Source organism: Eleutherodactylus coqui, chromosome 2, assembly GCF_035609145.1.
Source record: "Eleutherodactylus coqui strain aEleCoq1 chromosome 2, aEleCoq1.hap1, whole genome shotgun sequence".
In the NCBI taxonomy this organism is placed as follows: domain Eukaryota; kingdom Metazoa; phylum Chordata; class Amphibia; order Anura; family Eleutherodactylidae; genus Eleutherodactylus; species Eleutherodactylus coqui.
The window spans coordinates 299232877-299247611 of record NC_089838.1 but is presented as its reverse complement, the minus strand read 5'-3'; the positions used below and the strand labels follow the sequence as shown (position 1 = coordinate 299247611).

The following is a 14735-nucleotide window of genomic DNA, read 5'->3' as shown; positions in this document are numbered from 1 at the left end:
GTACTTCCTGGTTGCTGCTAAGCAGGACATGTGACTTCTGAAGCCATTCACTGGTCATAGAAGGTGTGGCCAGTGATTGGCTGCTGCAGTCACAGGTCCTGTACCGAGTGGTTGTAAAGCAATTTTAGAGAATTGGAAGACCCCCTTTAGGTTTTCGGGACTGCACAGGACCCAATTAAATCAGTTTGTGCAGTGGTAAAATGACTTTATATGTATGATTGATTTGTCTGGACCAGTAAAGCAAGTTCTTCACAACTATTGGGTAAGCAACACTCAGACCAACGGACGGAATTATAACACGGCTGCAGAAGACACCAAACTAAATGGCTCTTTGGTCAAAAAAATCAATGTGCTCCTCCTATTCCCTCTGCAGCTGAAGACAACGAAACCTGGACTACTGATAACACTCATATATTGTCATGCACACGCGCCTTTTTTGCACACACTGACTCAAGCTGTAGCTGTTTTTTTTCACCCTTAATAAAAATTGTGTAACAGACGTTGAAAAGAAACGGTGGTGATGGGGGGGGGGGGGGGGGGGAATGTATGAGACGGAGAAAGAAACAGAACAGAGGGGGGATGGAGAGGAAAGAGAATAAGAAAAGATCTTTTTGAAATCTGTCGGATGTGATCCTAGAAGGATGATGCTTGCAGGATGAGTATGGAAGAAGATAGAAAAGAAATGTAGCGACTTGACAAGGACAGCAGGCACGTGAGGATTTAACATTTGGACGTAGCAGCAGAATGTTTTTTGCCATAGCAGCAAATAAGCGACCCTGCCTCAAACTAAAGGATTCAGTTTCTCCAAATCCTATGTACCCTGAGACCCTTTGTGCCGCCAGATTCACATCAGTGAGGCTATACAAGTCAAAGAGGATTGCAGTTAGGGTATAGAAGAACAGATATGCACAAGAGAGAGCAGAAGGGCTCTACAGTTAAGAGTAGACTTACAAAGGAAAGTCATTCTCTGCATATTTATCAAGGTGGGGTAAAAAGGTCTTCAGGAGCAAGATGGTTCCAATAATGGAACTTGAAGGAGTTGCAATGTTCAGCGATGCTCTGAAGATCCATAGACACGTACTGTTTCCCTTAAAACAATTATAATAATCAGTACCGTATATAGAATATTAGTCTGCAGAGCATTTAATAACGACGTCACTGAATCAAGCATTCTCCTTCAGGAACAGTCAGTTGGGTGAGAAATCAAGCGCATGTGGTTACTGCTGGTGCAACAGAAGGGGAACACACTGCTTTATCCCCTCCTTTCTTGTCTTTCTGTTTGAGGTGAATCTTGGCATGTCTCTTCCTCTCATCGCTGCGTGCAAACTTGCGTCCACAGAAGTCACAAGCGAACGGCTTCTCCCCTGTGTGTGTGCGAATATGGGTTGTCAGGTGGTCGGAACGGCTAAAGCTCCTCATGCAGATACGACACTGGAAGGGCTTATGGCCTGTATGGATTCGAAGATGGCGGGTCAGCTCATCGGAGCGTGAAAAGCGCCTATCACACCCTTCAGCAGGACAAGCATGAGGTCTTTCATGTAAAGGGGTCTTGCTAGGGCGGTTGGGGTATTTTCTTGGCCGGATAGGTTTCAGGGTAAGGGGAGGTTGATGGTTCATACCCCCAAAGCTTGGCAAGATTTGTTTTTCCTTGAAAGCTTTGATGGTTTCCAGTGGAGTGATGGGTGGTGGGTTGACCCGCATTGCTTCCATGTTTTGGAAAGGTTTTTGGTCCACTGTGGGTATTTCTGTGTTGTGGTGAAACAGGTTGTAGTCTGGTATCATTGGGAATACACTGGAGTCTAAACTTTGTTTAGTTGATGGATACTCCTGCGAGGAGTACGGGGCCATTCCACCTCCTTGAAAACCCACTTGATCGTGGTACAGGTCCCCACAACTAGAATAAGGTGGAAGACTGTGGAACATCGACTCCACATCACTTTGTGATTGACTCATAATGCCTCCGTTGTTCCCACCATTTCCTCCTCCTCCACCAGTGGGGGCTTGAGACGTTGGTACACCAAGAATACCTGCACTCATTAAGCTGATGATGTTTTCTTGGCACCAGTTGGAAGGCGAATCAAAAGAGAACTTTCCCAGATAGGTCACAGTCTTGTTGCCTGGCTGGAATGTACTTGTGTAAGAAAGATCCTGGGATGTCTTGTCATTTGTCAAACCTAAGTCCATGACATTATCTGGAGAGAGAAAGAAAGGGTATAAGAGGCTCACATATATACATGGTCAGTGCAGTCACACGGTTCTCTCCACAGTCATAGTAATAGTAACACAATTCTTCATTATATGACGTGACAAGCACATTGTACATCAAGAGCATATATTGTATGTCATATAGGCAATCCCTGCACATGTCACAGAATATGCTAATAACACTCTCCCATAGAAGTCAATCGGTCCCCTCCTGTCCATTGTGTCTATAGCCCATGAAGCTGCTGCAAAGCATATCTCTAAATGCTGTTAACTGCAGTTCAGGCAAGATACGTGCCTCCATGGTCATGTACAGAAAATAGAATTAAAAAAAAATCTGAAAGAAAAACAGACCAGAAAATAGAAAATATTTCACTATCTGGTTTTAATTAGTAAAAAAGTCAAATATAGGGCATACATTCCCTTTAAGGTTGTGTTCATATCTAAATCAGAGATTCGGTTACTATTTTCTCCGGAAAAGCAACAGACACCTCAGCAGAACCCATTGAACCTCATTATAAGTCAATAGGGTCCATCAGGTGCTGCTGGTGTCTGTCCTGTGACAGATCCAGCATTGAAGACCTTGTGGTTTCCATTAAAAAGGAAACAATGATGCAGACATGAACAAAGCCGTAGCAAATAAAGGGAGAGCCCCAAGAGTAATACGGATAAAAACCTGGATGTATATTCCATCACTGGGGGAGGACCGGCCATACAACCCACCTCCTCAGATCCGAGGTCAGCATATACAGTTTTAGTCCAACAATGGAGTACATCTCAGAAATCTGATGAAATCCTTCCAAGGTGGCAATGTTTAATCATGATTATTTAACGCCAATCCGTTCATAGATTTATATATGCTGAACTTGGATCTGATGAGGTGAGTTGTACCAGCTGGTCCTCCCCCCAAAGTCTGTGAGTACACACCCAAATTTTTATCATTATTACTTGCCCTTTCAATTCCCAGTCATTGTTACAAGGCTTGTATAAAGAGTCTAACATTGACTTGCAGGCATGCTGCCTTCCAATAGGTGGCGCTGCAGATGTATTGTTCCATCTCCCTTATTTGTATATTTATCCTTTCGCACCGATCTTCTACATATTTTTTCTCTCTCCAATGGCTATCAGTTCATAACCCACTGTGGTTTGTCTATATATGGAGGCTGCTCATCCATCAAGGATTATGGTAGGCTTACTTATGGAGGAATGTGTACTCTTAAGGTGGCCATACACCTTCAACAACTGTCAAATGAACGATCCTTCATCTGACAGCTGTTTCTCCCAGCTGTCCCATACACATGAATGTGGGATTAGGGAGATAGTACCTTTACAGGGTACTATCGTTCCTGTGCTTTTACATGGGAACAACAGTCTGTCAAAGAATGGAGACGGAGTGCGACTAAGATCTCTTCCAGCCATCCCGCCTCCATTCACCGCAAACAGACAGTCACTCAAAGATTGAGTGACTCCTATTAACTCCTGTTGAAACGGAACGACTTCCGACTACTGAGCAAATTCTCTCTCAGTGCCCTGTCAGAGCCCATGTGTACACAGGCCAACATTCAGCCATAATCACTTCTTTGAGTGACTATTCAGGCGTCTATTGACCTGTACCTGTAAGTCACTGCCAGACATCTCCGGCTTATCTCTTTGGGAACAAGAGGATGTGGCATTGAAATTCAACAATGCTGATTAGAGATGAGCGAGCGTACTCGGTTCGGGTGTTTTTGGACTCGAGCACCGCTTTTTCCAAGTAACTGACTACTCGGACGAAAAGATTCAGGGGCGCCAGGGGTGCGTGGGGGTTTCAGAGGGGAGGGGGGAGAGAGCTCCCCCCTGTTCCCCACTGCTACCCCCCGCTCCACCACGCCGCCCCCCGGAATCTTTTCGTCCAAATAGTCAGTTAATCGGAAAAAGCGGTGCTCGAGTCCAAAAACACCCGAACCGAGTACATTCGCTCATCTCTAATGCTGATCCTTCTTTTTCCTCAGCATCACCTGTTGGAGAAAAGTTGAATCGCCCCTATATATAAGAGAGTCATCTAGCCCCACCATTATCAGCGGGTTTGGACAATGAAACCCTAATGTGTATGGAGGAGCCATTAGTTCTGCTACAACATATGATATGCCAGGACATACTTGGATTCCAGTGTGGCATCATTGTAAGCCACCCGTCTGTTGAGTCTCCATCCTATACAATATCTCCATTTAAACCCAAACATATTGGATCATTACCGTTGTGGGTTTTTTCGTATTGTTTGTTCTATTATTAATGTAATCACTAAGACTCTATGCCATTTATTTCCTTCTTTATGGTATGTAATGTTTCGGTTTTGTCTCCTGTTTTTGTGCATTGTGACACACAAAGATCGCCTTTGAACACAATGTAGTAATTACAGTTCTGTACTATAGATTTTTTTTTGTCAAATTGCAGACTCTGAACATGCCCCCAGCAGTGAGAGAGTTACAGCGCTTTAATATATCACCATAGCACCAGAAGTCAGAGAAAATCTGCGGGTAATTCACTGATAACACAGACAGGCAGCTTACTAGTAAATTGTTACAGTATGGTTCGCTATTTAGCCGTGTGCGAAGTGTCTCCATGTGGGGGAATGTATAGGAATAAAATAAGTCTAATGATTGCCTCAAGAAAGCATGACAAGATGGCATTCTTTTCATTTTCTTACAAATATTCTAGAGTGTATATGAGAACATAAAATATATTATATATGGAGTAAGGTGTCTGGGATTTATAGCATTGTAAAGCACAGTTACCTGGTGGACTCCTATTGGAGCCACAATGGATGTTTCATTGCATGGAGTCCCTGTGTGCGCCAGTATTATGGACCTCAGAATGTTGCCATATGGTGCCTCTGTAAAGCTGGCCATACACAGTAGATGAATGTGAACTAAGTCCACTGGTTTCGGTGGAATGGGTCGACCATCTAATGCAGAGTGGTGGCGAACCTATGGCACGCAGAGCCCTCTCTGCTGGCACGCGCTGCCGTCGGCCGCTCACTACGTTAGTGAATACTGGCAGGGGGCGATCCTCCTACCCCTTCCCTGATGTCTCCTACTTGGTTCCACGAGAGCAGGGGTAGGAGGATTCCGGGAGCAAAGTGATGTCACAGTATGCACTTGGGATCAGCGCCAGCCGCAACGCTGATGTAACTATTACTACTGGGGGCCACTGTGGGATGCCACTATTACTACTGGGGGCGCTGTGGGATGTCACTATTACTACTGGTGGCGCTGAGGGTTGTCACTATTACTACTGGGGGCGCTGTGGGATGTCACTATTACTACTGGGGGCCGCTGTGGGATGTCACTATTACTACTGGGGATGCTGTGGGATGTCACTATTACTACTGGGCCACTGTTGGATGTCACTATTACTACTGGGGGCCGCTGTGGGATGTCACTATTACTACTGGGGGCCGCTGTGGGATGTCACTATTACTACCTGGGCCGCTGTGGGATGTCACTATTACTACTAAATCTGCACCCGGTCTATTTTGAAACAGCCTTGTCCTTTTAAGAATGACGGAGGTAAAAGTCATACATCGTGATAAACCACACCCCCCTGACATGTTTGCACTTTGCGATAAATAAGTGGGTTTTGGGTTGCAGTTTGGGCACTCGGTCTCTATAAGGTTTGCCATCACTGATCCAATGTGTATGACAGCTCCTTGACTATCCCCTGATAACAGATGGGGAGGGGGAACAGAGATCAGACAGTTGGTTTTTAACATGCCTCATCCTTTTGTTCTCAGGAAGAAAAGCCATCACCTGAGCGATAGTCATTCAGTCAATGGAGCATGATAAAGATGTCTTCTGGCCAACTGCCCCCATTCACTGTGAACAGGCAGTTGCTCATAGATGAATGTCTGTCTGTTTACACTGAGCGAGAAATCACTTTATTAGTCACTTTGTTTCAGTGAGCTGAAATGAAGCAACTAACAACTAATGAGCAATTTCTCGCTCAGTACCCTGTTGCATCCCCTTATTATATGGGACAGCTATTGGTCAAAATCGCTTCTTTGACATATTTTTCAACTAGTAGTCACCCCATGAAAAAGTATCCTTAGGAATATTCTCCTTACAGGAAGTTTATCATCCAAATATGGCTCATAAATCACTGTTAGTACTAGATAGGTGCTATGCAGACATATAGGAGTTTATGACATTTTTCCCTGCAAGGATAGTTATAAGGAAGTAATTGACCTTCACATGCACTGAGCATTGTTTGTAAATGAGCTGGAAACCTTCTGTTGGGTGGTTTTCCTACTGGTCCTGGCTATCTCCACTTAGTCCTCCACAGACGCTCTTCATTTTATAGACATTGATCATTAGGCACGACTGTGGAGGACTGAGTGGAGACAGCCAGGTCAATTACGAGCTGCAAGACCGCCCATCTGACAATCATAATCATAGAATCGAAAGGGACCTCTAGGGTCGTTGGTTCCAACCCCATGCTCAAAGCAGAATTCACTAAATCATTTGTTTGAAGCCTCTATTTCAACACTTCCATTGAAGGAGAACTCACACCTCCCATGGCAACCTGTTCCACTCATTGATCACCCTCACTGTCTAATATCTAATTTGTGTCTCCTCCCTTTCAGTTTCATCCCATTGCTTCTAGTCTTTCCTTGTGCAGATGAGAATAGGGATGATCTCTCTGCACTGTGACAGCCCTTCAGATATTTGTAGACAGCTATTAAGTCTCCTCTCAACCTTCTTGTTTGCAAGCTCAACATTCCTAAACCCTTTAACCGTTCCTCATAGGACGTGGCTTGTTGACTGCTCACCATCCTGGTAGCTCTTCTCTAAACTTGCTCCAGTTTATCAATGTCTTTTTTTTTTTATTGGAATGCCCAGGATTGGACCTAGTACTCCAGATGAGGTCTGATCAAGGAAGGGTAGAGGGGGATAATTACTTCATGTGATCTAGACCCCATGCTTCTTATAATACATCCCAGAATTGTGTTTGCCTTCTTTGTTGCCGCATCACACTGTTGACTCATGTTCAGTCTGTTATCTATTAGTATACCCAAGTCTTTATCATCTGTGCTGTTGTTTGTCCCAATTCCTCCCATTCTGTATGTGCTTTTTTTCATTTTTCTTGCCCAGATGTAGGACTTTATGTTTCTTTCTGTTCAATACCATTTTGTTAGTTGCCACTCACTGTTCAAGTTTATCTAGATTTTTTTAATCCTCTCTCTCTTCTCTAGTGTTAGCTATCCCTCTTAGCTTTGTGTCAATGGCAAATTTGATCAGTTTCCCTCAATTTCCTCCTCTAGATCATTTATAAAGATATTGAACAACACTGGGCCTGGGACAGAGCCTTGTAGTACCCCACTTGACACATTCTTTCAATTGGATGTACAGCCATTTATGGCCACTCTTTGAGTGCGATCACTCAGCCAGTTGTGAATCCACAGTTGCCTTGTTGATCCCATATCTGGTCATTTTTTCAATAAGGATGGCATGAGATACTTTGTCAAATGTTTTACTAAAGTCAAGATATACCATATCCTCCACATTTCCTTGATCAACATAGTCAGTGATTCTGTCATAGAAGGAAATTAGATTCCTTCTATGACAGAATCACTGACTGGGTTAACACTCTGCACCACATGAGGCCCCTCTAGAAGATTGTAGAAGGGCAAATCTTCAAAAAAGGGAAGAAGGTGGATCCAGGAAACTACAGGCCTGTGAGCCTGACTTCTATAGCAGGAAAGATCTTTGAACAAATTAAACAGCATGTATGCAAGTGCTTGGATGAGAATGGAGTAATTAACCAGAGCCAGCATGGGTTTGTAACAAACAAGTCATGCCAGACTAATGCAGCAGTAAGCAGTCCTAAACTCTCGCTTCATGACCTGAAGGTTGCAGGTTCAATCCCCACATGGCTCAGGTAGCCTGCTCAAGGTTGACTCAGCCTTTCATCTTTCTCTCTAGGAATTTTCAAAAATTAGCAAAGGTTCAGCAATTAACTCTTATCTCCTCCAGTTATCTAGGATGTAATTCATCTGGAGACTTGAATTCATGTAAATTAGCTAAGTGTTCCCTCACCATATTTCTGCTTATAGATAGCCTGCATTCTTTAATACTGTAATCTAGGATGTAATTCATCTGCACCTGGAGACTTGAATTCATGTAAATTAGCTAAGAGTTCTATGACCATATTTCTGTTTATAATTTATCTGATCTTCCCTGTGTCTGCATTCTTTTATTCCCCCAATAGCACAGGGAAGATCAGTTGATGTTACATCTACTTTCTGAGAGAAAACAGATACAAATAGGAATTTAAACGTTTGGTCTTCACGACATCATTTTTGACCAATTCACCATTTTCATCCAGTAAAAATCCTCTTTGCAGCTCATTTAAAAGCCAATTAATACACTTTCAGAAAAAATAAGGTACAATTCTGCATGTCAGCATAACACCTATCTAGTGTTGTTGGCATTGGTTTGTGGGCCATATTTGGATGACAGGGCAATGCTTCTAGAGGAATGCCTAAGTAATATGGAATGCTACAGAATACACCATGATTTTTATGTGGTTTCTAATAAAATATGTAAGAAAAGGCCTCTGTGTGCTTCCTTGTAAAATCAGAAGTGTTGTATTGGTCCATATCATTCAATGACTGCTGTATTATGGATCCATCATACCAGACACATCTTATATATGGGTGAATATTTTAGATCTCACACACAACCAAGAAAGATCACACTATGTTCGCAGCTTTAGGTTGGCCCTTATGTTTTGTATCCATTAGAAAAAGGAGTCTGGATTCACATATCGTATTTTATATGTGGTTTTCCCGCCATTTGCATGAAAAGAAGGAACAAATCCAAGTGAGCAAGAAGGATAACAAGCCTATTTCTCCTTTCTGTTTTGGGGTCCAATCCTACTTTTCCTAAAAACTAACAGAATAAAAAACTAAGTGTAAACCCAGCCTTAAAGGGGATGCCCACTTTGGATATTCCCTATTCAGTAACTGATTCCAGGGACCTGCTTGCTAAGGAGATGACACATTACACCAATAGAAGTGATACATGGACTTTACTACATATAATACACATAAGTGATTTTTGTAGCATCTCTCTCTGCCCTCACTAATGAAGGATGGTCACAAGTGGGGTGCTTGGTGTTTAGTAGAAAATATGCGGGGACCAAGACTAAGGAGCCATAAGGGGGACAAGGCATCCCTAGCAAGCATGGAGGATAGAGTAAGAGTAGTAGTTGGTTTGTTAGGAGGTAAATTGGTGCTAGCCACAAGGCCATTGGCACCAGAAATTGTGTGTGGGGCGAAGGGTATGGAAAGGCAAGCCTTTGTCTAATCTGGGTAAAGTATGCAAGATTGTAATGACAAGAAGTGCAGGAAGGCAGAGATTGGTACTGAGAGTAAGGGTACTTTGACATGTGACGACTGTCGGGCTTAAGTGGCCGACAGTCGTCCCAATAACTGTGGTTGCTTTGAGACGGGACGACTGTTGGATACTTAAACTCCCGATAGTTGTTCAGTGAATCTAGGTGAAGCATACCACAGATCTCTTCCAGCCTCCATTCACTGTGAACAGGCAGTCATTCATAGATGAACAACTGCCTGCTTACACTGAGTGAGAAGTTGCTCATTAGTCACTTTGTTTCAGAGAGCTGAAAGTAAACGACTAGTGACTAATGAGCGATTTCTCATTCAATCGGCTCCCACGTTTACACAGGACAACTATTGCTGGAAATCATTTCAGTGATTTTTTGGCCAATACTTGGTCCTGTAAAAGTACCCTAAGAGGTGAAGTAGGGATGGGGTTTTTAAGTAGAACCTATGCAGAGGTAGGGCATTCCTTACTTTACAAATGGCAAAGAGCCACCCAACCCACCCTGCTGACTGTTCATATGGCAGGACGAACTCACATGTAGGGGACACTGGCTGTGTGGCAGGTCTGCAGGATGTTTTGGTGCAGGGCAGTCATAGATGTTCAGACAGCAGTTCAGTAGTTGCCTGGAGGGACACAGTTGTGTCAGATGAGTACTGCTGTCCTGGTTTAAGGTTTGGCGCTAGGGGCAAGTAAGCCCAACTCAGGGAGTCCTGTATTGTAATTGGGGGTCTGGCTTCTGCATGTTAAAGAAAATGGGGCACAAACCACAAATGGTGTGCAAGAACTAAAAGTGCCACATGTTTATTTCTCAAGAGTTGTGTCTATATGAGGAAAGCATATGCACTTCTTATAACTCCATATACCTTAATTCATATGGATGGTTGTCTGAGGTGGCAGACCCTTTTGAATTTTAGGAGTGCATAAAAGCCAATTAACTGACCACTAACTAATATGTCCTCTTATAATTCACTTCCCCAGCATCGTTACTAATATTCCTCTGCTTCCGCCTTATCACTTGGTAACACACATGTCTTTCCCATGTAGCCCTGATCCGTGGATATGTAAATAATCAGCTTATTCCCATTTACTTTTACATTTCGTTCCTGAATAGGACCTAATTATAAGCAATGAAATGGCCAGCATTTTGGTAATTGACGTTTTTTCACCTCCCAGGAATCCCCTTATTTATAGATATAGGAATGTTTCCATACAATAATAAGATATATTTACATTATGATTCATTTTGGCTCTTCTTTTCAGCATTTCTAATATAATAGATTGGACTTTGTCCCCTATCAGATTGAAATGCTGATATTTCCAAATTTTGAGTTCTACGATCAGTGCAGAGATTTTGCTACAATGGGGACAGTTTTGGTCGCTTCCATCATAGGCAAATAAAGCCTGGCTATTTATTATCTATGTCAAATAAGTTTCTCATTGGTGGAAATAATCATTTGTGGTGGTTTTTACACAGTACACAGGTATCTTGTGGTCTGACTGTAGGAATAGGTGCTGCTGGATGTCCCTTTATTCCATACATTGGGTTTTACACTTGCTGATACATGGGCATCCCCTAATTTACCTTCTAATCACACTTATTATCAGCTCAGCATTTACACACAGTGATATCATCACAGCACAGTAAATGCCATTTCCTATAAATGTGGTTTTCCAGTCTGGTTGCCCTTTATATATAATGATCAGAGCAGATCAGGGGACTTTTGATGCAGTTCAGATAATGATGGTATTTATCAGATTTCTGCTGCATATATACAGCAATTATAATTATCACAGCTTTATGCATTGTTAGGAGATGTGTATTCACTTTACTGCTAGCGATGTGTGTATATATATATATATATATATATATATATATATATAGGGAGAGAGGTACATACACAGTGCTGTGCAAAAGTTTCATCAAGTGTGGGAAAAATGCTGCAAAGTAAACACATTTTTTCAAAAATAGAGGGCGTCTAATCGGACTCCACATTTATTGCAGAATGGACCCCAAACATCCTGCTAATATCATTAACAACTATCTTCAGTGTAAATAAGAACAAGGAGTCCTGGAAGTGATGATACTGCCCCACAGACCCCTAACCTCCACATCATCCAGTCTGTCTAGGATTACATGAAGACACAGAAGGATTTGAGCAACCCTACATCCACAGAAGATCTGAGGTTACTTCTCCAAGATCTTTGGAACAAACCTCCCTGCTGGATTCCTTCAAAATCTGTGTGCAAGTATACCTAGAAGAATTAATGCTGTTCTGAAGGCAAAGGGCGATCAAACCAGATATTGATGTGATTTACATTTCTCTTTTGTTCAGTCACTTTGTATTTTTTTAATTGACAAAAAAAAATATTAACACTTCTATTTTTGAAAGCATTCTTACTTTGTAGCATTTTTTCCACATCTGCCTAAAACTTTCGCCAAGTACTGTAGGTCTTTAATATAATGAAGCCTCAGATTGCTCATTGTGCCAGTGCCTCATTGTCTGCCCCTGATCTGTAGGTGTTCTCAAAGTGCCACATCTTCTGCCCCTGTTCTGTAGCTCTTCTGCCCGTGCCACATCTTCTGCCCCTGATCTGTAGCTCTTCTGCCAGTACTACATCTTCTGACCCTGATTTGTAGCTCTTCTGCCCGTGCCACATCTTCTGCCCCTGATCTATAGCTGTTCTCTCAGTGCCATATCTTCTGCCCCCGATCTGTGCGTCTTCTCCCAGTGCCACATCTTCTGCCCCTAATCTGTACCTCTTCTCCCAGTGCCACATCTTCTGCCCCTAATCTATTCCTCTTCTCCCAGATCCACATCTTCTGCCCCTGATCTATAGCTGTACTCCTGTATATAAGGTTGGGTATCCTCTATATACATATAAGTGTTTATTATTCTGCATTGCATGTGTCATTTCTTTAGTAAGCAGACCACTATCTGTCTACTCGCATCTTCTATAGATAACCTTCCTATTAAGTTAAGTGAACTTTTCTCCTGCTTAACTCTTTGTACACACTAAACTTTTAAAGGTCATCTACATTTTAAGGAGTCAATCCCGGAAATCCCCCCCTGCCCCCCACACTACACCTACTCACCCACTATCCTGTGAGCTGTCACCAGCTGCCCCCACGTGTCACCTCCCAACTCAGTCGCCTGCCACCCCCACACACCGGGCTGGGAGCTCCCCCACCTCCGCAACCATATTTAAAGACTTTCTTCCCCCACAATGTGACGTTCTTTCTGTGTCTAAAGGAGCATCTGGCGCTGCTTATGGGGGCACTCTGATGGTGGTGGGCACCCTCTGATCACAGGATAAACAACTGGGCATACAGTATTGTATGTGTATGCAGTTCTGAGGTCACTGCAATTTGTTGAGGTGCAACCCCAGGTCCCCTAGATCTGGTGCCCAGTAAGTACCCCTGTGTGATCGGGATGCCAGGCTCGGGCTGTATACTGAAGTAGTAGTGACAAAGGAAAGCGTACTGTCTATAAGCGATGCGACACAATGTAACATTCCTACATATACACTTGTAACTATAGATCAATAGATACATCACCAATCTGGATAAATTGATTCATTTGCACCCATCTCTTAAAATGCATTACCCTTAAATACATCACCCCCCCCCCTCTGTGATATGCAGTTGCTCCCCATAAACTGTGCACCCCCATATAGCAAGCATCCTTCTGCATCTGTATGTGCCCTGCTATTGCAGCCCCCATGTACTCACCTGCAGACATGGCAGAGTAATGCTGCTCGTTGCCCCCTCCAGGGTAGATGGCCAGAGCTCCGGTCAGATCCTGTCCCTCCTCGGAGTACAGACTGTCCGGTAGAAGGGATGTCATATTAACGGAGAGTTTATCCAGCAGCTTCCCGGTCATAGCACCGGCCAGTGCCCAGAAAGTGAAGTGATGCCCACCTTGTAAGTGCAGGAGAGACCCCAGACTGTGAAGAGCTCTGCTTCAGGGATGCTGCCTTCTTGTCAGTCTACCCCCAGATAAGGAAGAAAGAAGGGGGGACTAACTGTGTGCCATGCTGCAGATGGGGGGTCTCACCTGTGCCCCATGCATATAGCTGCGCTGATCCTCCTTCCACCTGGCAGAAGCATAGAAATGAGAAGGTGGCTGGTGAGATGGGTGAGGAAGGTACAAGAAAGAGTGGATGGAATGGATGAAAGGAGGATAGAAGATGTTGCTACCCCATAAGATGGTGGAGCAGAAAAGATGCACTAAGAAGGGGCAGGCAAGCGCTGCACATAGCTGTATTGCATCTGGAGGATGTGAGGATGGGTAACAGGTGTTCTGAATGGGTGATGTCTGCAGCACCTACCCTGGAAAGTGGATGTATTATTGTGGCATTTATAGGGTGTGGTTATTTGTGATGCCCCCCCTTGAGATCCAGTGGGAGGTAAGGGGTTAATAGATCTTTTTTTCCTCCCCAGGGAGATGCTCTAGGAATTATCTCTGCTGTCCTCTCTGAATCCCGATGCTCTGTCCGGGGACTCCGGCTGCTTTTTATCTCCGCCTGGGGAAGCTCCAGTGACGTAACTGTCCATATATGGACACACAGTGCAGTGATGTCACAATGGAACCTCCTCATAATGGAATCTTGAGAGAGAATGCAGGAAGCGGCGGCCGGACAAGTCCTGTCCTACCTGCACTATGTAAGAAAGGGGTCTATAGACAAGTGGGCAGAATTACACGTGCAGGTGGTGCATAACGCCTGTGTAGGCTGGCAGGAGCATGGCACGGTCAGGTAGGCGTTGCACAGGCACTATGTAGGTAGGCTGGGAGGTAGACTACAAAGACTAGGAGCAGGCAGATAGATAGTGTACAGTGAATTACAGCATGGAAGGAGCATTACTATAAAAGGTAAGTGGTTTCCACAGAGCAGGCTGAAAGAAGCATTACACTTATAGGTAGGTATTGTACACAGACTACACAAACCAGCCATAGCAATGCAACCACCTGTCTAGTATTGTATAGATCCCCTTTCTGACATCAAAACACTTGTGCGCTATAGACAAGACCTCTCAATGTGTTCTGTGTTAACTAGTACCAGGATGTTAACAGCAGGTCCTTTAAAGAGGTACGCTATCCTACCCAAAGTAGTCAGACACCTGAGCAAGAATCAAAAGTAGTATTTATT

General features: G+C 43.6%; 1 protein-coding gene across 1 annotated transcript; it reads right to left on the bottom strand.

Annotated features, from left to right (window-relative positions):
* Window positions 1–1203: 1203 nt before the first annotated feature.
* Window positions 1204–13468, bottom strand: EGR3 (early growth response 3). Its single transcript, XM_066590043.1, has 2 exons — window positions 13318–13468; window positions 1204–2192 (listed from the first exon to the last, which is right to left on the bottom strand). The coding sequence occupies exons 1-2, from the start codon at window positions 13466–13468 to the stop codon at window positions 1204–1206; spliced, it is 1140 nt and encodes a 379-aa protein (XP_066446140.1).
* Between the last annotated feature and the right edge of the window lie 1267 nt (window positions 13469–14735).

What these genes read in the sequence shown, in the direction of transcription:
- EGR3 (XM_066590043.1), bottom strand. Translation starts at nt 13,468, where the DNA reads ATGACCGGGAAGCTGCTGGATAAACTCTCCGTTAATATGACATCCCTT. An exon ending in TTACTCTGCCATGTCTGCAG is followed by an intron (nt 2,193 to 13,317) that starts GTGAGTACATGG and finishes TTCTCTCTCCAG; the next exon opens with ATAATGTCATGGACTTAGGT.